Source organism: Paroedura picta, chromosome 9, assembly GCF_049243985.1.
Source record: "Paroedura picta isolate Pp20150507F chromosome 9, Ppicta_v3.0, whole genome shotgun sequence".
Classification (NCBI taxonomy): Eukaryota; Metazoa; Chordata; class Lepidosauria; order Squamata; family Gekkonidae; genus Paroedura; species Paroedura picta.
Window position 1 is genome coordinate 27593170 of NC_135377.1, and position 22557 is coordinate 27615726.

General features: G+C 43.2%; 2 protein-coding genes across 2 annotated transcripts in view; one reads left to right on the forward strand and one right to left on the reverse strand.

Annotated features, from left to right (window-relative positions):
- The window catches only part of LOC143844647 (uncharacterized), a 26881-nt gene extending 26779 nt beyond the window's left edge, over window positions 1–102 (forward strand). Inside the window, exon 9 of the transcript XR_013234065.1 lies at window positions 73–102. The gene's annotated coding sequence lies outside the window, so the exon portion shown is untranslated. The remainder of the gene's footprint in view (window positions 1–72) is intronic.
- Window positions 1–21057, reverse strand: part of ZBTB10 (zinc finger and BTB domain containing 10) — a 27060-nt gene extending 6003 nt beyond the window's left edge. Inside the window, 4 exon segments of the mRNA XM_077352058.1 lie at window positions 936–1073; window positions 11091–11982; window positions 20091–20543; window positions 20545–21057. Of these exon segments, the coding sequence (XP_077208173.1) occupies window positions 936–1073; window positions 11091–11982; window positions 20091–20543; window positions 20545–21030 (1969 nt within the window). The 5' untranslated portion in view covers window positions 21031–21057.
- Window positions 21058–22557: the final 1500 nt, after the last annotated feature.

A 22557-nucleotide genomic window follows, 5' to 3' on the forward strand; every position in this document is an offset into this window, starting at 1 on the left:
ACTGCTACTAATGTATGCCATTTATATTTTATCTACGGAGACACAAGTAACACTTTAATTATAACTTTGCAGGAAAAAAACTATATCACATTAATGGAAGAGGCTGAATCCTGCTACGCTGTTCCTCTGGTATGTACTTCTGGTGCAAGCAGCCTTTTTACTCAAAAGAGGAACATGCCAATTCCTTTTAAGATCCAACTTAGCATATTAATGGCATTACAAAAGCAGCAGTAATTTTTAGTACTGTCTTCAGTGTTTCCTCTAAGCTGTGCATATGACTTGCCGCTGAATAACACAGGAAGCACCACTCAGCAGCAATCTGGAGCCATGAAGGGTCTTGCACTGCCCATTGTCCTTTCTAAGGTTACAGATGATATATTCTGCTCAGGATGTCCACTGCTCTGCTCACCAGAGGGAAAAATTAGAGGGAATGACTATTCTTGTATTTCTTCTCCATTTCAACCCTACAACCAAATATATGCTGGAGATACAAATCATGTGACATTTATCCTTCCATGTATTTTTCAATTGGAAGTTTGTGTTCATTGATACACAATTACTTCAGCAAAAGATGTATCAGTTCTAAATCTAGAAGGCCAACTTCCACTTAAAATGTGTTTCTTGTCCAAACATCTCAAAGTGTAATAAATGTTGAAAGCTACAAATAAGCAATTGATCAATAACTGTTATGTAAAATTTAAAGAACATCAAACCAGAACATGTGCCAATTCTTATCACTTTAAACACATTATGTAAGCAGTAATTTATTAGGATGCCGAAACAAGAAATCTGTTCTAATGTGGTAAAGCAATTTCTTAGACCAGCTCTCAGCAACTGATTAAAACTATTCTAATAGTCATTATCTTCGTACACAGAAGTCAAAATACACATGTTATGAAAAGAGACAACCATGAATATTTATACAAGTTACTTGCCATTTTCCCAGGTTTCCTTTGGCCAAGATTCAGGTAACAATCCATACTTGAAGTCATTCGAAGTACCTGGCAATAATCCAAACTTGAAATCATTTGAGATAGCAGGAAACATTCCAAACTTGAAATCATTAGAAGTACCTGTGAGAAGAGGGTAAGGAAGTTATCTATGTAAGCCAAGCGAGTAACCTATTTCCATGTGAGAGTGAATGAATTATGAGTAAAGCCACAGCTTCAAGCTAATAGTACCCTATCCACTATCATTGCTGGGTAACACAGACATATCGATAAGTAGCAATCCTTGCAAGCAATAGCAGATCAGTGACTAGCACCTGATATTTGCTGATATGATCTTTAGAAAAGTAAACATAACTACTCTAACCATTCTCTACACAACTAGGAACCTAACAGCCACACCACTGAAGAACCTATGCTGGAAACCTGGCAGATGAACCTAGATACAATGAGGGAGCATGTGTGTACTGGATAATTTGACAAGAATTATAAAGAGCCTGGTAATTAAATTACAGTACCTGAACTCACCAGTCTTCACTCATTGCAATACATGCACTAATAAGAGAACACGGCATTGACATTTTTGGCAGCCTTTGGAAGAGAGCTTATGACTGATACATCAACATCTACACTCATTAAGGGACTTTGGTATTTTACAGGTCTTCCTTTGGAGCTTTTATTGGCTGCTACATATGCTATATGTGTAATGAACTGGTGTGTTTTAAAACCAGACCTTTGAAGAAGGTCCTATAAGGGTGAAAACGCATTTATCTATTGGTTCATATAGTGCATAGCACAATGTTTCATAATAGCCTGTATATATGTTTTTAATTCCTAAAGTTTTTTTTTATCATGCACAATAGAAATCATAAAACTTTAACATTAATACATTCAACCTTTGAAGGTCCTAACTGTCATCAGTTGGGTTTTATGGTCCCAATCAAATGATAGTACCTGAACTCACCAATCTTACGAATTCTCTTAAGATCCAAGTATTCTTAACTATATCCCAGATCTCATCAATATCATCAATAGGTATATATAATATACCTGCTATAATGTCCCATCTTTAAAAGATCCAAGGAGACAAAAAGTCAGTTTTACTGAAACCATATATGTAGGAAGCAGCAGGCTGTAGGTGAGGAACACAAGCCAGCTTTTTTATTACTTTTTTATTGCCCTAGCAAACCTGCCATTAGTGGTACTGTCAAAAGCTTCATCTGATGTAGAACTCACCTACAAAATCTACACATGCAAAATATACTCCCTAGTGGATAAAACCATGAACACAGAGCATGTGTTACATTATCTGTGTTGTTGCCTATATTCATGCACCTGGGTTTCTTTCCCATTTTTCCCTGGAAACTGAAGACAGGCCAAGCAATATTTTCTTGGTAAGGCTTTGCTTATTTCCTTCTCCCTCCTGCCATGGCAGCACTAACTTAGCAGTGATTAAACATAGGGATTCCAAGAAGGATTACCAACTGACCAATAGAACCAATAAAGGCATGACAAGTCAGCAGGAAATATAACTGCAAACTGTTACCCACAACTCATCTCACAAATAAAACAAGACAATGTATAGAACAGACAGTATATAAATACCTATTAATAAGCAGTTCAGTCTGTTCACTACTATCCTCAATGAGACACTCAGGATACAGTTTTCAAATTGTTACTTAATACAGATATTATGAACACTGTCACAAGATTTATTTTTACCCACTGATCATCTGTGCATGCTTTAAATCACACATTTTATCAACATGAACATATCAAACGTGAACTGGGTTTTGTGCTGTCATTTCCTTGATTATTCTGATTGACTAGCTCCCTCCATTATGAGTTGGTCCACCAGTATAATTAAATAACCAGAATAACTAAGGATGTTACTACAATACCAAACTCAGGACTGCAACAAGATGAGACATAGGTTGTTTAATTGAGAAACATCTATAGCTTATTCAATGCCCGGCCAACAAGTGCTAGACTAGAAACTAGAAATGCAAGAGTTCTCCATACTGAGGGAAAGCTGTTGTCCCCTAAATGGCCTTATCGTCTTTTAAACTAAGGGAAGTTACACCATTTCTAAATAAGGTTAATTATAATCTGCAGTATTAATGTCTAGTCAGAGACCAGGCTCAGCCACAAAGGTCATAAGTCAAAAACAGAAGTCATGACATGAACAGACTGAAAGCAACCTACTGAAGGTTCTAAGCCACAGATTTTAAGGGAACAATATATAATAAGCTTATCCACTAGAAGTAGTTCAGGTGGACAGGACTGTGCAGATAGAGTGAAGATTTTTTTTGCTGCTATAACTGCCTTGAAATAGGACTTCAAATGTACCCTAATCTGCATTTGATTTATCTGTTTATCCTTGTCAGTTTACTGTGCAGCTCACTGAACTATGGTAACATAAACTTTGTGACAGAATGAGAATGCCTTTGATTCACTGGAACTGCAGAAGTCCCCTTATTATTGCTGAAGGATATTAGGGCTTCAGCAGATTAGCCAGGCCCAGTCCTTGCCCAAGGCTGTTCAAAAACAGCTGGGTCTATAAACAGTTAAAATGACCCCTTCTCTTGTGACTCAATGCAGCTAGCAAACACTGGGACAGATTAACAATCCTCTGAAAGGACTCTATTCCAAAAAGCTATCAGAGAGGCATGCCTCTCTTCGTTTTTGCCTCAGCAGTATCTTCAAGCCCTCTTAGATTAAAATATCTATGAGCTCCACTTCAGTTTGCCATGTTATGCATCAGCAACCCTGAGTAGCAAGAGTAACGAACACTTTTTTTATTTAAAAGGCCCATGTCCTAGCAGATAGAAAAATATGAAAGATATAGAAGAAAGGCCAGATTCAAGAAAAGCCCCTTGAAACACCTTTTAAACCATGGGAGATCAACCGAGTGGAAATTTCCTGCCACAAGAAGTGACAGGAAGATAGCACCTCCTCAATATCAAATGGATGATTAATCTCAATCAGGATACCTTCTGTCTCCAAGTAGAAAAAGTGATCAGAACCAGCTTTTACCAGTCATCTTCATGCCAAAGGAACAGTTCTCTGAGGTAAAGTTCAAATGGCAGCTTTATTCACATTGAAACTAATGTCCAAATCCATTCTATATATGGCACCAGACGAGGGTAGATATGATTTAAATCTCTAGCTGGGAAGACTCCATCACTTTTCATGATATTCTACCCAGAAGTCAATTCTTGACCATTATATAATCTTTAAAACATAATGACACCTCAAGAGATAAATATATATTTCACTTTTAGAAGTGCATGCTGCACATTTAAACTTTTCAGATTAGTTTTACAGCAATACCAGAAAACAAAAACACAACTCCACAGTTTGAAACTTACAGAGCTATGGTCCTGTGATGTCAATTTTTTTGTTACAAGGGCCAGATAGGACATAAAATGTCACTTTGTTGGTCCAGGCTATGTCTGCCATGTAATGGAGACATAAACTTATAAATGACATGGGCAAACCCAATTAAAGATATTAGTTTTTACTGAAAACACCATGAGGGTATATCTTACACACACACCACCCCCCAAAAGGCCAGCTTCAGCAAGCAAGCATAGCAACAAACCATCTATAGGTCTTTATTTCCTTACCTCCTCCTGTCATATCCAAGGATCTAGAGGAGGAATGCTGGAATTCCCCTTCCATTACTCCATTCCTACCAACAACAACCCTGTGATATGGTACAAGCTGAACCACCAGTCTCAGGACATCCAGGCAATAGGTTCCTAGCTGGGCGTCTGAATCTGGATGTCAGTGATCAAACCTATTGCCAGTTCTTATGTCTCCTGCATTTCCCACAGGAGCGGTGGGGCTATGGGGAAGGCCTGATGGAAAGGCTTTTTCTTAAACTTCCAATCGGTGCTTTTTGTCCTCCAGCAACCCCTTTTCCTACATGGGCTGAGAAGGGGTGTGGTGGAGAAGGAAGATTGCTACAAAAGTAACACAACCCAATCAAATTTAGAGGGGCAGTAACTGGCTGCCAGAGCAAGTATAGTCTTGGGGTCATAGACTAGATAAGGGGTCAAGAATTGACAAATGCTAGTGGTACCAAGACTCCAGTGTTCTGACATAGAACTGAATCATATTACACAAATCCATAAAACTGGATCCAGGGTAGGTTGAAGCTTTCAGATCACAAGCAAGAACATGATATGCTCCTTTGATTTACTGTAGAAACTGGTAAATTAAGTACTTAATGTACTTTAGATGCTTATATTCCAAAATCCTGGTATTTCAAATCTAAGTTTTAATGTTGACAAAACTGCAGTTTCTATCAGTACTGACATACAACAGAAAAGGTACTTGTTGGAATGAAATAATTCCTCAGATTATGAAGATGAACTATTTGCTGGTTCGTGGCCACAATAATTATGTCAGCACAAAGAAAATAAAAAGATATGACCCACCACCTAACTCAAGCAGAAAACCTTTGCCTACATTTCATGCGTTTTCCATGCATGTACCTTATATATTTACAAGCTATGCACAGCTTTATATGTATAGGAAGGATTGTAGCACTTCTCTTCCAGCCACATGTTTGATAATTTCTTGTTCATCCCATGTTCTATCAAAGGAACTAAAGACTGTTCAGTACTCAAGAGATTACTAAATGACAAAAGCCGAGTTCCTAATCTATATTTTGTGAAAACTTTTGAATTGGTTCTTCCATTTGAAGGGAACTACTTATTTGTATCCAAGATGCCAGTTCTTTCACATCACTTCTTACTTAATATTTGTATCCTGTCTTTATAAATATTTACCCAAATAAAACAAAACCCTCAAATATACCACACACACCAATAAAAGAGAGTTCCTTAATGCTTATATGCATCAAAAGCCCTGGCAAACCAGCCTTGCAGTTCCACCTGAAGAAGACCAAAGAGGGGGCTCCCCACACCACTTCAAGGAATTTAGTCTACATAATAATAGCAGCCTTGATGAAAGATGCCTGGGCTCTGGTTAATGCCCCTGCTAAGAAGGGAACAACCAACAGCTGGCTGTGGTCTTCTGACTGCCACAGGAACATACTGAAGGACATGGTTCTTCAGACCATGAAGGAGTTTTAAAAGTCATATCTAGAACCCTGAATTGAATTTGAAAACAAGCTAGCAGCTAATGTAACTCTTTCCAACTGGACAACCTATGCACCCAATGGCTATCCTGCAACAAAAATCTAACAGAGATACAGAAGCTGATAGTTGTCAAAAGGCTCTGCACTGTGCCCTATATGTGTCTAGCAAAGTGTGGAGGAGAGCAGTAGTGGGTGTGGCCAAGTAATTGGCTTGTTGCTAGCTTCCCAGCAGTGCCACTGATACATTCTAATGAAAGCAGGTATTGTGGTTGTGGTCACCATGGCTGTGTATAAGCTTGTAACTGTTCGTATGTGAGAGTGCATACTTTACAGGCATCCTTTAAAACTTGGTAGACACAGGAATGGCAAGATTTATGACACCTAATTTCCTAGCTACAGAACACAACAGTGTATAGACCTGCTAGCTTCTAAGATGGTTGAGCTGCTGGGCAAAAGATGTTTGGAGGTGTTTGCCATTGCCTTCTCCCCCACATCACAATCCTTGTATTCCTTGGAGGTTGCCCTTCCAAATGCTAGCCAGAGTTGACCCTGCTTAGCTTCTGTCTAAAGGAATCAGGATGGCCTGGGCTTTTCAGGTCGGGTCTTAACAGAGTAATAAAGAGGAAGAAAATACATACAGAAATTGTAAACAAAGTTGTTCCCTGAGTCTAGTGTTTTACAGGTAACTTTATGGCTCAAAGGAGAACTGAACTCTAGTATTCATGTTACCTCATTTAACAGATGCTGGGGTTCTAAGATGATACTCTGGGCTTTCTCCTTTTCACAAAAAGGGAAAGTAGCAGCCTGATAAATACCCTTCTAGCATTGAACCGCTAACAGAATTAAGGAACAGCACAAAGAAAGGAAATTTTCATGATTACTTGCAGCCACATTTTACTTACTACACTTAATCAGTTTCAGCCAGTATGGGTTATTAATTCATTTTCTCCTAGTATGCTACAGATTCCATATATATAGCTAACTAGCAAAAAGTCCATTGTGTGAAAAAAAAACCTTTTGGGGATAAGATATGAGACATATAAGATATGAGAAGCTTAATGGAGAAGCCAATCTCCATTTTCTCTATCTTTGAATTACCATTTAACATTTGGCAAAGGTAAACAGGAATCTTTCTTTGCATTAAAATTTTTATCCCTTCCTTCAAGGGGAACATGATGGAGCATGTGGTCTCTCCTCATCCTATCCTCACAAAAACCCAGTGAGATAAACTATGCTAAAAGAGAGTGGCTGGACCAAGGTCACCATGAAGCTTTTAAAGTTTTATTATTGTTGTTATTCACAAATCAAAATAACAAACCCACATTCCTTATCACTATCATCACTAATCACCATCAATTCACTATAACTAATTAGGGTTGTGCACGGCGGCATCTGAAGTGGCCGTTCCAGGCCAACACAACCAGCACCACAAGGGGGAGGAGAGACACGGGCGCCAGCACATCAGTTGCCGTACACACGCAGGCCCAGAATTTCAAGGGACAGATAGAATGCAATGAATGTCTTATTCCAGTGAGTTAAGGGTTCCTTCAAACAGCCCAAGGACATCAGCAGAAGGAGCAATTTCACAACCCAGGCCTACCAGCCTTAATTTAGTATAAGGTGACAACAGCCTCTCAGTCCTTACTCAATGATGACTCAGTCTTCTGCAATCAGCAACTGTCTTGGTAACATGGTGTAGTGCCTTTTAGACTGGAGCTCTCTTCCAGCACATAGCTAGCATTGCTTAAGTGGCTCAGGTGAGCTGACAAGGCAGGGAGCTGCAGCTGGAGGATGGGCAGAGGAATGAGGAGCTCCTGCAACAACTTCGAAATCTAAGCCCTGATCTGTCTGCAGCTACATTCCCTTCTGCTGGTCAGAGCTCTCTGCCTTTTGAATATCTGGCTGGGCTAAGCTCTCATGCAGCTGAAGCTCAGGTAAAGCTGAAAGCTCCTGGTAAAGCTTTTTCTCCAAGAAGTCCTCCCTACCAAGATCTGGGCTCACAACACCTCCCTATGGCCCTGCAGCTGGCTATTGGAGAACACTTTGCTTTCCTCACCCTCCCTCTCCTCAAAAGGGCTGAGGGGATCCAGCAGCCTTCCCCACCGAACCTGGCCCCCGGGGATGTGCAGGGGAAGGAGGCAGGCCACCCCCACAGCCTTCCCAGACCAGCCTGCCCTTTAGAAGATGGGATGGGGGTAGGAAGGAGGCATCTCACCCCCCTGTGGCCTTCCGCACCCAGCTTGGACTTTGGGAGATGTGGGGGAGGCGGGGAAAAAGGTAACATCCTCATGGCCTTCCCTGTTTGGCCCAGTCTTTGGGAGACGTGGGGGTGGGTGGGAGACAGCGCCCCCACATAGCCTTCCCCACCCAGCCTGGCCTTTGAGAGATGTGGAGGAAGGGGCAGGAAGGTGGCAGCCCACCCCTCCACAGCCAGTGTAGACACTGCTGCATGGGGGTGGGAGGAGGGCCAATTCCCTTCCAAAGCAGCTATTTTTTCCAGGAGAACTGATGCCTGCCTTTCCTCCTGCCCTATCTACCCCCTCTTTATCGCTTTCTCTTTTTCATCCTGACTTTCTCTTTCATCTTCCTGAAGGTTTCCAGGCCCCCACGTGGAAGTTGGTGGCCCAGCTGGCTGCATATAGAAGAGTCAGGAGTCAAACCCAGCTCTAGAGATTAGAGTCTACTGCTCTCAAGATCAAGTGGGGAGTGGGCAAGAACACAGGAAGGTCACAGTGCAGGTACATATGCTAGCCCCCCATGGTATTTCTGGGTGCAACAGGCTTTTGGCATATAAAATTATCACAATTAAAATGAGAATGAGTAAAAATAAGAACAAATTGCTTAAAATTACAAAGAAATCACAGAATTGATGTTTTATTATTATTTTTGTTATGATATTGTTATTATCAAGGGGGCTATCACTTAACATGGGAAGTCCAATCCCACTAAAATGCTTCTGACAGCCAGTTTATAAAAAGCTTTCCAGGCAGTACTGAGTCTGACCCTTGCCCTCAATATAAAGCACTTCCCACCCTGCTGCTTATGGGACATCCTGGTGAGGATGTTGCGCAGTGCCCACCTGCCCCTCATATTGGCCTTGACTGCCTTCCACACAGGCTCATTTGCCATGAGGCTGCAGAGCTTCCTTTTTGAATATGCTACTATTTCCAACACCAACACAAATGGAAAGCCAGGACTTCATTCAACAAGTTGTCCTTTATATTACACCAATAAACGTCACTTGAAACATATCAGGTATTTAAGCCATTTCATCACAAATAGGTAATTCTAAAACACAACACAAAATAAGATTATCTATGTAACCCAGGTTTTGAAATTCTCCAGGCCAGGACACCACAGCTCCTGCCATTTAAAGCTTCCGTAGCCTGTAGTCTGCTAACTCTGTTAACAAGTTTAAAAGGAGGGGAAAATGGGGAATCAGCCCTTAAAAGGAGTGCCCTGATCACACAGCTTATTTGATAGGACACCGCTCTGCTGAAAACAGTACTTAATGGCTGCTGGCTCTGCTTTGCCCTTCTTGGGAATTTCTGCTGGAGAGGGATGATAGGCAGGTAGTTTTGCCGGAGGGAGAAAAGACTTCCCCCCAAGAGGGAGGGTACAGAAGCCTGGCCTAGAGGAAAACCAAGTATTTAATCTTCATGCCAGCTTTCAGAGGTATTACCATTATTCAGAGCACAAACATTATAGGTAGCTTTATATTCAGACTTGGTGTGATATAATTGTATATAAAGAATTATGGGCAACTTTACTGAATCACTAAAGTGGGAGTCAGGATTAAAACTTTGCATGACTATCACACTAGATTAAGGTGACCAGATTGTCCCACTTTTGGTGTGACATCTGGGGGTACCTGGCAAATGTTGAAATTAACAATATATATTACAATACTATTTTTGCGTTCTATACATATTCTATGAAACTTTTTGTTGTTCCATATAGACCAAATTTTTAATCAAGCAGTCAATGGTGTCCTGCTTTAACAATGTTAAAATCTGGTCACCTTACACTAGATCCCATTACTTTAGGCCCAATGTGTTTCAAATGCTGGGGTTTTGTAATATAGAAAATTAAGTTTTTTCTGGGCTGAGCTTCTCCAGGATAACCTTCTCACAAACAGATGATTTATACCCCACATGAAAGGACAGTAGGAAGCAACTCTGCACCTTATTCAGGAAGGCATTCGAGGACAGTAAAGGCTTTACAAATAATTAATCTTTACAAATAATTAATGTTCTATCTCTTAAAATCCATGACCTGTTGGATTTATGGTTGCCAACTGGTATTGGAAAAAAAACATGTCATGACATGGAGGTAACGAACATCACCTGATAACTATAACATCCTAAGAATCCTCTATTAAAGGGAGAAGACATTTTCTCCAGGCTAGTTTAGTACTCCATAACTTTAAAGGCAACATTAAACTTAGTCTGACAGAGAAAAAAATTGTACTTTGTATGGCTGAGTTTGGGGACCTTAATCTGGGGGTTAGCACCTAAGCCCAAAAGAATTTGGTTAATGTTTGATATAACCCAAGAGGGGAAGGCAAGTGACCATGTGCTTTTTAAAAAGATGAGGTTTGTCCTTTGTAGTTCTACACCTTTTGCTAGTCTTGTAACAGAACATTTGATCACCACCTATGAGATAATTTAAGTTATTTCAAAGCTAATTGCCTCTACTTTGTCGCACTTTTAGAGGGTGCAAAGCCAATGGTAACTGAAAAAATCCTTAGCTGCATACATTTCTGCTTACTGTACTATAAGCTTTCAGAAGCCAAAGTCCATTTTTTAACTGCATGAGATGTTACATTCACAGAAACAAGAGAAAGAGGGTATGGAAGTTATTACAACTAAAGGCTTGGAGAACATCGCCCCTTCTCGATGTTCACATTTCTGATATACACATTTCTGACAACTGAGCTTAAAAGTTTGATGTGTGGATTTTAGCTTCCAGAACTTTGTGTTTTAGCTACAAGAGAATACAGGTACTTCTCTGTAGATTATACTAATATTTACCTGCTTCTTCTTTAATGAACTGTAGGTCTTCTTCTGGGTACTGAACTGATGTTTGAGCTGTTGAGTGTTCTTCTAAAGTTTCTTCATTATCGGGTGGTACATTGTAAATAAACCTTTTTGTAGTCTGGTTTTTCCTTCTTGTTTTCCCAGGTTCTTGAAAAAACTGTCCTTGTGAACTCATATCATTCCACACAAAGACTTTCCCTTCACCCTGAGACTCATTTTCAGCCATTTCAGGAGAGCTGTCCTGGACCCACTCATTGATTTGGTAGTTTTCAGACTGGCCCTCATCAATGCAGTAGCCATCATTCTCAGTTTTTATACTGCTTGCCAGGTTAGTAAGATTCCTTGTTGCCCAGAAACTAGCAACTTTCTGATCCCTTGATGACAATCCATCCCTACTAACCGACCTTCTATTGTAATCCACAACTACGGCTTCTGGAGCTTCTGATTTAATGCTTATATTTAAGGCATCTTTGATAAAATTCCGACAGGATTGAACAACCTCTGTCATCTGAAGGTAGCTGGCAACTGACATAACTTCAATAGCATTCTGGCTTGTAAGCACAAGGTTACCAGAATATAAGAAGTCCAAGATGACAGAGAATCCTTGAACAGCAACAACATCTAAGTAGGTAACAGTGGTTTGGTTACGGCTTTCTTTGTTTGTAAAGCAATACAGAGTTTTGAAGAAACGGCTGCCTGCAACCAGGATATTTTTGTGGGCTCTGAAGACTCTTCCACTCACCACAATATTGACATCACAGAGAATGCCCTTCTTTCTCTGCTCATTTAATTCTTGCAAGAGTTGATAGCAGTAAGAGTTCTCACTTGGCCTCACATTGTAATCACAATCTCCTTCGTTAGCCAATTCTGATGTTCTTTCTGATTCCTGAAATAAGTGAGGGGAGGAAAATTAGTATTTAAAAAGCTACTTGCTGTTTTAAGAATAATCTCACTTACAAAATGTGCATTGAGAGAAAAATAACAATTATTCTTGTACACCCAAAACCATGCATCAACCAACTGCTCTAATGTTATTGGGACATTTGCTACCAACTAGACCTTACTGTAGTGGAGGTACATTTGTATGCAATTTCTGATGTAAAAATCTAACTGCCCATTTACTTCCATTATGAACAGTCAATCCTGACTGCAATGGAGAGCTAAGTTAATGGAAAATGTGCCTGCCTCATGCATGACTTGATGATTTCTCCATTACTTTCCAGTCTCCTGCCTCCTCAGCCCATACAGTAAAATCTGTTCTGATTTCATCTTTCTATTCTCAAAGGGTTTTGAGAGTCTTTCCCACAAAACTTGACAGTTCCCTATCTAGAAATTGTTTTTCTAGAACCAACTGTGTGAGTTGTCCTTACATTACGAGCAACATTTCTCTGAACTCATATGCTCTCATAGGCAAGCACTCTCAGAACTGTGTGTTAACAGCTACCGGTACAGCACTAGCTCATGCTGATACATTGACCAGAGGTTGGGATGTTGCATAGTTAAAATCAGTGACATTTCCCCGCACAATAATTTGATGAAGCTGGTAATGTGCAACTGAAAAATTCGTTGACAAACACAATTTCTATATCTGCTAACCGTAGCATGTATTAATCACAATACATCACAATATCTCACCCATTAACGATAGTTCAAGGATTACTAGCACCACAGCAACTAAAGCTTAAATTTGACTTGGATCTAAACTGCTTCTTGCACAAGCGGAAGGCATTTTTAATTACACACAACCCTTCCCCTCCTGCTGGAGGAGTGGGGGGAAAGAAACATTACTATCCATGTAGAAAGTCAGATGTACTTCTTTAGATACGCACCATTGTATTAGAAGGTTTGGATAATTTTTCATTATATCTAACAGCCAAGGGATGGTTTCCATGTGTCTGTATCAAATCCTCCTGTATCAAATCCTATACAGACACATTCACTGCATCATCTGGTTTCATACAATGGTCACCCAGTTACAATGGTTCAGGAAGGAATGGCATAAAGGGAAAGACCTTTCCTAATGTTGCTTTTTAGCTTAAGTATGTAATGCCTCAGTTTCCTTTTAATTGTTATGGTTAGTAGCCCCTTAGGAACCTATCCTCCATCAGCATGTTTAACTCTTTCCAAGCCATTTAGGCTAGTGGCCATCCTCTGGTAGCAAATTAATACTCACTGAACAAAGAAAGTTTTTCTTTTGCCAAAAAATAAATTGCCGACAAATTAAACTAGGCATTATAGGAGAGGGAGAAAAATTCTATCCACTTGCTCCACTCCATGCATAATTTTAAGAACCTCTATCATGCCTCCCATCTTAGTGGTAAATGAGGTTGAAGTCTGCCCCAAGATTATTTTGGGGTGCATCCTTGCCCCAATGTCCTCCTGGTTGTTCCAGGGCAGGGGTGACCAAAATGTGGCTCTCCAGATGTCCATGGACTACAATTCCCATGAGCCCCTGCCAGAAGTTAAAGAATGGCAGCCTGTAAATAGGAGAGCTCTCTCAACCCCACTTCCCTCACAGGGTGTCTGTTATGGGGAGAGGAAGGCCATTCTCGCCCCCTTTCGATCCCCTCCCAGAAATCAATCCACCTCCCACTTACATCCCCCTGCAAACTTTCTCCAAACAAGCTTACCTGCAATGCAGCTAATACGGGCCAGGCCCCGGACCCCTTTCTCCAACAAAATGCTGCCATGGCCTTCAAGATGGGAACCTTGGCAGCCTCACACTGCCCTGCTCTACAAAAGCCATCTCCACTACCTTCTGCCATCCAGCCCCCTCAAAGCCAGCAACCATTCCCATCCAACTTTCCCTACACTTTCTTCACAGCCATGTCACTACTACCACGCCCCCCTTTGCCCCCCCCAAATACCCCTTCATCCCCATGCCCTTGCATACAGGACAACATTCTCTTTCCTCTTCCTATCACTATTCCTATCACCAAGCTCTAGCACCCGTTGTATTCCTGGATACAACAAGCTTTACCCCTCGTGGTTTAATAAACCAAAAACATTCTATTAGCCTTTCTGCACAGGAAAATATTTCAACCCCCTAATCATCTTGCTTGGCCTCTTCTGCAATAGATTCAGATTAATAATTAGGTTTAATAAATTGGGGGTTAAAAACCTCATAACATCTTTATTACATCTTATTGCTTTAATGTAATTTATTGCTTATTGTGAGCCACTGTAAGCTAGCTGGTCTAGGAGCAGCAGCATAAAAGTTTAATAAATAAGTCACTTGGAAAATCATAGTTAATGTGGTTGTTGAAACTTGAAACACTACATTACCTATGGCTAGTTAAATATGTTAAGCTATAATCTGAAATTATGTCTTGAAATTGGTTTCTTAATTGTAGTTGTTCTTAACTATTGCTTCTAGTGACATCCTGGTTACTCAGTGCCAGCTAAGTATGTGCAAAAAATAGCAAAGGTAATGAAATCAGTATTTATCAAGCTGCCATCCAGTATCTGGATGAGTATCGATAGGTGAATTCTAGGATTACAAACTATCCATATCCATTGTTAAAATAAACCATAGTTTCATGTTATATTTGAACCAAATATCTGGGCTAAAATCTGACTGAAATTAGATTAGTTATAGTTAGATAACTATAATTGCGCAAGAGCAAATCTAACACTTGCCATAGTTAATGATGACCAGGGAAGTGAAAGCAATACAAACCATACAGAATACAGACCTAGCAAGGTTTAAATTTGTAAGCAATTTTCAACTGATAAAAAAAAATCTATAATGAATAATGGGTTCCATAAAATTAGGAATATTCCAAGGTATGAAAACCAGAATATTAAACCAAAGCCAATGGCTAAATTCAAACTGAGGAAACATTCCACTTTGATCTAGAAGTGTCAAACATTGAAGATATGTAAATCTTTTAGTTAATCACCCCAATTTTATTTGTTTCTAATCTACTAGATTTAGCACTTAAAAGTCTGGTGCTAGAGATTTTAATTTTTTTCTAGACCCAGCTTTAAGTAACTATATAAAATACTATTTTAGCAGTCTTTTAAAGTTCTCCTCACACCTACTAGTTTTCATACTAACCCAGTTTTCCACATGGTGCGTTTCCATTATAAAGCATACTATGCTATCCAGGAGGTCATGTCATTTTTAAGAAATGCATACTGAAAAGTAAGGAAAGAAGACAACAAAGACTGCATACAAAAATTCTGTGTTTAGGATCTTCCATGGGATACTGAGTGTATTTTAACCCTGCCCTTTCTATAAAGAGGTCAGAGCAGCAGTCATGGCGCTGTTTCTTCAGTTCCTCCACAAAACTTGCCTGTTAACTAAATTCCGTGAAGCAAGAACATGCCCAAGGTCACCCATCATGGTTTATGGAAAGCAGGGATTTGAACTTGGTCATTCTAGATCAACTGCAGCTTCAGAGGAACTTAAATCACAACACAGAAGGGAAAGATTAAAATCTCTGCCTCCCCCCACCCCCAACTCTTTTCTGATCAAAGCTGACTGGAACGACTAAGCCTAAAAAAGATTCAGATGCAAATCACAGATCATGTGTGCCTTATCTAGGCTATGCCTTAAACATAGGTGAATATGTACATGTGTGTATTACAGCTCTATGAACTGAAGCAATTCCTAATCACAATACAAATTAACAGATTTTTTAGGCTTCCCTTCTACTTTTGGTTTCTCAGAGCTACAATGTTAAAATTTGTGTAATCTTAACTCTAAATGAAACAGTTTGCCAATCTGCTAGACTTATTTATGTGTTTCTTCCCTGTTGAATTAATAGATTGTGAGTTGGCCTCAATGCAATGCTTGTCACCAGGTGTAACAGTAGTCTTTTTAAAGCTGGATTCACTATTTAAATTTCTATATATCTCACTGAATTCATACCTTGATATCAGTACCAGTTTCCCGCCCCCCGCCCCCAACATCACCACACACTGATAGATGAAGTTGGCTGAAGTAAGCTATTTTCTTAAAAATCATTAAACTAATTGGGACTGCATCCAGTGACCCAAACTATTTTTGTACACCAAAGGTACTTCATGATTACGTTTCCAAAGCATCCGAGCTGAAGGGATTTTCAAAAGTGCTTTAAAATAAGGCATGGAGTAGTTTGCTGTTCAACGTCAGAAATCCCACTGGGCATGCTCAAGCTGTTGGGTACATGCAAAATAGCTTTGTGGATTGCAGCTCTATAGCCCAATCTGTTGCATGTTTATCTGAAAGTAAGCATAAATGTTCCATAGGATTCACTCCAAAATAAATCTTTGGAGGACATTATTCACAAAACCTTATGGTAAAGAATGTTGCTCTTCTGATACTTGGACTGCAAGAAGCAAAATATTAAAACCCTCACAAAATTAATTTAAACTCTACATATGTTCCAAAATATATGTGCTGGAAGTAGTAAGCAGATGATACAGACTTTTGCTTCTGCTGTCATTAGCTCAAAGTATAGTTCAAAGCTACATATCCAGGCAGATAGGCCAAATGTTTTTCTTTCCTTAACATTATCCCCCTTGCCTTGTTTAATTACCATAATGCAGCAACACTAGTGACTTGGCATAACAAAATTAATTTTGTGCTGTGTCTGTGACCCTACTTTCCAGTAAGGTATGTATTTACTTCAACTGAACCCCCCCTTCTCTCCAAGGGGGTCCCAAAGTGGCTTGCATCATTCCTCCATTTTACCTTAACAATCCTGTGAGGAAGATTAAGGTGAGTGTGGGTCTGGCCTAAATTCACACAGCAAACTTCCATGGCAGAACAGGGACTCAAACCCCAATCTCTCAGATCCTAGTCCAATACTCCCCATTTCCATTTATTAGCAGATATAGCTCATGGGATATTAGTATGGACAGAATTCTACATATAAAATCCTTAACACTTTGTGGCTCTTAATATTTGTGCAGAGCCCTCCTGGGCAGAGCGTGTCCAGACTCCTGAAGTACCAAAATACTGAACATGAATACTGAGCTATTAATGAGCTCAATAACCTAATCCACTCCAGACACCGTTACTGGCCAGACACGCTTTGCAGACCAGTCAGGATGCGCACAGCTTCACTGTCTCCAGGTGGGACCTGATTGGGCCGGCTCCAACTGCGCATGCCCCCACAAGCTGGCCACGCAGCATGCCAGCACACTCGCCGGCAGAAGCAGCCTCACCACTGACTGGGACAGACCTGCAAGCCCTGGTGCAACTGCTGCTTTGGGCTACTACAGCTGCCGGAAAGTACAGCTGGCCTCGGGGCACCCGCCGTCCTGCTGAATGGAGCTGGCCGCTGCCTGCACATGCCTGATCAACCACCCTACGCAACGGGCTTTCTTGCTAGTATAAAATAAAATGAAAGCCCCCCTCAGAATTACTGGCAAAAATATATGACTCCAACAAAATAAACAGATGGAACGAAATTTCAAAATGAAAATTTCATAGCCGCAGAAATATCTTCATCAACTGCCAACATAGTGTCAAACAAGAGAGACTAACAACTATATCACACTGGCTGTCAGTGTGCAGCCCTTGAAAGTTGTATAGCTTTCGTGTATTTTTTTTCTTACATTTTGTAAAACAGCAGACTGACTCCTGAAGTACCAAAATACTGAACAGGAAAACCAAGCTATTAACGAGCTCAATAACCTAATCCATAAATTATCTCCAAACACAAGCCCACAAAACTGGAGACTTAAGCCCCTACATCTATTTCAGGGATCCTTGGAAGTAAATTTGAGATCTTACCTCCATAAATACAAACAATGTTAAAATAACTATAGACATTTAAACACAAGCAGCATTTTTACCATTTAGTATAGCCCAAAAGAACAGTATCTAAAATTAATAGTAGTCACTTTTTAATTCTGAGGGGGAAAAATGTTTCTTAAGCAGGCTATCTGAAAAACGCTCTTTAAAAACCACAATGTGTCATATGCAAGAAATTTAAATAACATCACCCTCAAGAAAATGGAAAACTTGTTTTAAAGCAAATCAAACTAAAGAATGGTGAAGATCATTAAAATTACTTTTCAAATATGACATTTTAACCAAATTACTTGAAAATGTCTGTCCTCTATTGGTCTTCCCCCATACTGCCACCTCTGAATTGTAATGTGGCAGCCATAAAACAATATAAGGAATAAGGAAATTAGAATATAAAATGAAACATCTCCACCTATCTAAATGTTAATGCCTGAGGACACAGGCTGAATGATACACTGCTTTTATTAATCTGCAGTATCCAAATTGTTAAATTTGGTATTGCCATAGGTTAGAAAAGCAGATTTTCAGCTCATTTTTTAAACAAGGTCATGGGGGGAGCAACTAGTGAATTAGGAAAGAATTTTACACAAAAAGGCGTTAAAATGTATGCATGAGATAAAGCAAGCTAAATCACTCTAAGATCTATGCAAATGTCTTCACTAAAAGGACAATATGGCTTAAGCAGGAAAGCCAACACTACAGAATAGAAAACCTCCAATCTATTATTAACATGCCTTACTGTGTTTAGTAACTGGGTGGCCAACTGTAGTACAAACAGTGGAAGTTTGTGGCACAAGATCAAAAGAACCAAAGCTTATGGCAGATGGTATGACCTATACATTCAGTCTATCTACTGCTGCCTAATTCAGGAGATTAGGCACAATTTTGGCAAAGCTGGCAGAAGAAGTCTGTATGGAAGTATATTACACATTTGCAAGATTCAGGGGTTGTGTGATGCAATTTGCACTTTCATGTTCAACTTTTAAACTTATAAGCATGTCATTGACCATAAACTATCTCCATACTGAATGTGACCACAGCTGAAGTAATGCATCTCCATCACCAGATATAATAGTTACATTCAATGAGGGCATAGGAGCACTGAGATACAAATGCTCATTTGCATCAATTTAACTCACATCTTGTTGCTATACTAGGTTCACTCATGTTTTAACCTACCTTACCTAAAAAGCTTCTTTTGAGCTACATATGCAGCCCCTGGAAATGAAGAAACCTAACCAAACGATTGTAATCAGTGAACACAGAACATTATGTAGAAAATTATCTCCATCCCATTTGAAAATATGGAAGTGCCGTGTGGGACTAGTTTCAGTATCATTTCTATATTGAAACCATAGTGTTTAAATTTTCTGGCAGAGGCCAGCATAATAGGCAGCTCTTCATAAATTACACCAGGAATTTCTGATAGCTTGAAAACCTTACCCTCATTCAAAGAAAGGCAAAGTATGTTTTCAGCATTAAATGTCACATGCAAAAACTTCAAGAAAATAACTTTGTTTCAGGACCATCCCGCATAAACATCCATACTGAAGGCAATGCCAACACCTTAAATAATCCTAAATTTACCTCCAAATGTACTAAGTTCAGGTGGTTAGCTCCATTGGTCTGAAGCAGCAAACTTTGTTCTGCTTCAAATGTACTAATCAGCTACTGCCAGGGAAAGAGAATGGTAAAGTTTCTAGAGATACTCTGCATATCCATACACTTTGAAGGCATAGGCTCTAATATCTGAAAGTGTCATACACATGAGTAATCTCACTACCACACTCTACTGGTTTTCACAACCATCAAAAAAAGGGATGATACCAGACTCGGGTACTGTCACAGCGATCAGCTACAGTAGCTATTGCACACCTGGAAAGTTTCACTTGCTCCCTCCCACACCAAAGAAACAGATCAGTGAAAGTGACAATTACCATAAAGGAAGCTATGATACTACAGTGGAACCATTATGGGCGCTTAAAACCGTTAAAAGCTAATGTGGCCACCTAAAGCTTTCATACAGAACTGTAGGACAACTCAGCCTGAAACAGAAGGCAGGGTAATCTGCTTACAGGAGACAGAAGGTAAACTGGGAGCATGATGTGCCCTCAAACCCAGTGGTGAGGAAGAGAAGAATCCATGTAAAGCAGCTCAGCTAGGTGGGCACATTGCCTGGCAAGTATCACCCCAGGGGAAGCAAAGCACCCCTTCTACCAAGGCCCCAAGGCAGACCCCCCCCCCCTTACCTGCTCCGTGACAGGCTCGTTGAGGCGGTGCTCGGCGGAAAGATGATGCCTGAGAAGGAGGGTTCGTTTGTAGTTGCGGGTGCCCTTGGAAAGCTCGTCGTGGCCCCCGCTACTGCTGCTGTGGTGGTTGCCGCCGTCGGCGGAGACAGCGGCGGCGCACCAGGCGCAGGACATGAGCCCCGTCTGCTGGCAGTATTGCAGCCAGGGGAACTCCTTGAGCCAGGAGCCCTGGAAGGAGACGTGCAGCTTCTGCAGCAGGGACTTGGGCCGGGCCGCCAGCGGGAAGGGCTGGATGCTCTCCCCCTCCCCCGCGCCCACGCTGTTGACCTCCGCCTCGTCCCCCCCGGACCGCCTGCTGCTGCTGCAGCTGCCGCCTTCGGCGCCGCTGCCATCGCCCAGGCTGCCGCCCTCGCCGTCCTCCTCGTCCTCGGTGCTGTCGCTCAGCGACCCCCCCGTCCTGCACCAGCTCCTTCCCCTCGAGCAAGCCCTCCAGCTCCAGCTCCTCCTCCTCGGCGCCCCCACCCCGCCCGTTCAGCGGCCGACGCGGCCAGGCCGCCCCCGCCACCTCGCAGCCATTGTTCGCCGACGACGCCGACGAGCCCCCGCCGCGGAAAGCCAAGGTCCGGCGGTTCCGCTCGGCGAACATGGGGCCGGCCGGGGCGGCGGCCGCCGGGTCCGCGGGAGCGGCGGCGGGCAAGAGCAAGAGCTCTTTCCCGGCGACGTCCGGGGCCTCCAGCGCGGCCACCTCCAGCTCCACCGTCTCCAGCTCCACTTCCTCCTCCACCCCCTGGCCGTTCAGCTGCTCTGCCTCCGGGCGGACCCAAGCCTCGCCCGGGTCACCGCTGCCGTTAGCTGTCGGGCCGCCGCCTGCCGCCGTGGCGGCGCTGACCAGGCCTCCCCCCCGGAACGCCAAGGTCCTGCGGTTCATCTCGGCGAACATGGCGGGCAAGCGCGCGCGCCCCCCGCCCGCCCCCCCCCTCCCTTGCCTCGCGCCCAACTGTCCCCTGCCCCGACCCCTCCCCCCCCGCTCGCCTCCCAGCCGCCCGCCCTGACGGGGAAAGGTGGCGCCGGGGCTGGAGAGAGGCGGCCAGACCCACCCGGCCAGGTAGGCAGCTCGAGCCAGCCGCCGGGTCCGTGGACGGCTTGGGGGAAGGGGGCCAAACCCTGTCCTCGCGTTTCTAGCCTGTCCGTCGCGACTGACTCCGGCGCTTCCCCCCAACAATGGCTCCGGCTCAGGCGACAGCAGCAGCCCTTCCGCCCCAACAGGCCCCGGGCCCAGGTCGAATGGCAAATGAACAACGGACTGCACCCACAATGCACCAGGGCGGCAGCAGCCGCCGACGCCGCGGGGGAGGGGAGGGGAGAAGGAGAGAGAGAGAGAGAGAGAGAGAGAGAGCGAGGCGGGGGGGGAGAAGGAGTCCGAACAGCCGGCGAGTGTCAGGTTTTAGTGCGCGCTCACGGCAGAGCCCGCCCATTGGACGACACCGCCTCGCCACGACTTGGCAGGACTTTCTGTGCGCGACCCACTCTTACACACAACCTCGGGGGCGCGCGCGGGAGCGAGCGCCATACCCCCCCCCCCTTCCGTCCCAGAAAGCACAACAGGATTTCCCCGCCCCTCATTAAGGAAGCTCTCCACCCTCCTCGGGCGCACGAAGTCACTCCCTCCCTCCCCCCTTTGACATCATCATCATCACCACCACTCTGGGAAGTGGACATCTTAGGGAGGGCCCCCTCCCTCCACCCCCCCCCCGGAACCCGAAACCCTTTCCCACCCCCTCGCCCCGGAGCATAACGAGATCACTCACACCCTCCCCCGTCCACACCGCCCCCTGAGTGTAGATAACAAACCGCCCCTTCTGCCTCGTCAACACACGCGGGGCGCCAGGGACAGCCCGCCAGCCTAAGCGCTCTTCCGCACACCGCCGGCTTCTTCCAGCGCCCGGGGGAACCCCGCGTGTCCTTGAGCCGACGCCCCTGCCCACGCGGGTGTGTGTGCGTGTGTGTGTGTGTTCTGGCTCGGTCGGTCGGCCGTTCGTTCCTCTCCCCCCCCCCCCCCAATTCCCGGGGCTGAAAACAGCCGCCCGAAGGCTCCTGGGGCGACGCGCTGCGCCAGGGCCGGGCCCCGGCAATTACTTGGAAATCCACTGCCCCGAGTGCCTTTCTTGCTCGCGTTGGGAAACGGGGAATTTAAATAGGGAGCTCCCGCACGTGCCGCACCGAGCTCGGCTGCCGCTATTGACACGGCGCTTGCATCACTCCCAGGCGCAGCCCCGGACATGCCGCTGCCTGCACAGCCGCCGACGTTGCCTCAGAAGGCAGCGAGGGCAAGCCCGGCGGTCGGCCAGCGCCTGGGCGAGCTTAAGCCCGGCCGTTGAACGGGAGTGTTTGGGGAGCGATGAAGTTTGCCTAACTTGGCTCTCCAGCCCACCCCCCTCCCCGGTATGCTGTCGTTATGGCAAGCGCG